The sequence below is a fragment of the Grammomys surdaster genome, unplaced genomic scaffold (assembly GCF_004785775.1).
Source record: "Grammomys surdaster isolate TR1022 unplaced genomic scaffold, NIH_TR_1.0 271, whole genome shotgun sequence".
In the NCBI taxonomy this organism is placed as follows: domain Eukaryota; kingdom Metazoa; phylum Chordata; class Mammalia; order Rodentia; family Muridae; genus Grammomys; species Grammomys surdaster.
Window position 1 is genome coordinate 11,460,693 of NW_021604712.1, and position 684 is coordinate 11,461,376.

Genomic DNA, 684 nt, shown 5'->3' on the forward strand with positions numbered 1-684 from the left:
TTTCCACAGGTACGAGGCAGATGCTAGGCTAGCACACCCATTTCCAACAGTATGACTTGTTTCCTATCCGTCTACTACCTGAGTGGCATCAGTGTAGGTTCAGGCACCATTAGGAACGTTTGACCAAACACATACACGGCACTGACCGAGGAAGCGCCGGCCCTTCGGCTGACCAGAGCAAGTAAAAAAAGACCCACAGGATGGAAAAGCAGTCCTGGGTGGCTCAGGGTCGCGCCGCGCGCGCCTCGCGCCGCCGCCGCAGCTCCTCTCGGTAGCAGTAAGAGCAGAAGTGCTCGGTCTCCGCGCGCCCGTAGAACGCGCAGTTCTCCCGTTGGCAGCGCCGCTGCGCGGGCCCCGGACCACCGCGGCCGCCCTCAGCGTTCGAGCGCGTGGCCGGCACGTCGGCGTCGGCGAACTCCAGCCCGTCGCGGGCTGCGCCGAAGCCGTTGCTGTAGGTCTGCGACTTGTGCTCCGCGGGCCCCGGGGCGTCCCCTCCGCCGGGCGCCAGCGACTCCACGGTGTTGACCGTGCGTAGCGCGCTGCGCGCTGGGCTGTAGCTCTGCGACCACAGCGAGCGGTTCTGCTGCGGGTACGTGGCGCACGGCCGCAGCGCGCCCACGGTCGGCGCGCACGCCTCGTCCCGGGCCGCCGCCTGCACGTGGATGACGCTCTGGCGCGCGGGCG

The 684-nt window shown here is 68.1% G+C and overlaps 1 protein-coding gene across 1 annotated transcript in view; it reads right to left on the reverse strand.

The window, feature by feature from the left end:
• Positions 1–223: 223 nt before the first annotated feature.
• Positions 224–684, reverse strand: part of Otud7a (OTU deubiquitinase 7A) — a 105,832-nt gene continuing 105,371 nt past the window's right edge. The window contains exon 12 of the mRNA XM_028776692.1: positions 224–682. Within this exon, the coding sequence (XP_028632525.1) occupies positions 224–682 (459 nt within the window). The remainder of the gene's footprint in view (positions 683–684) is intronic.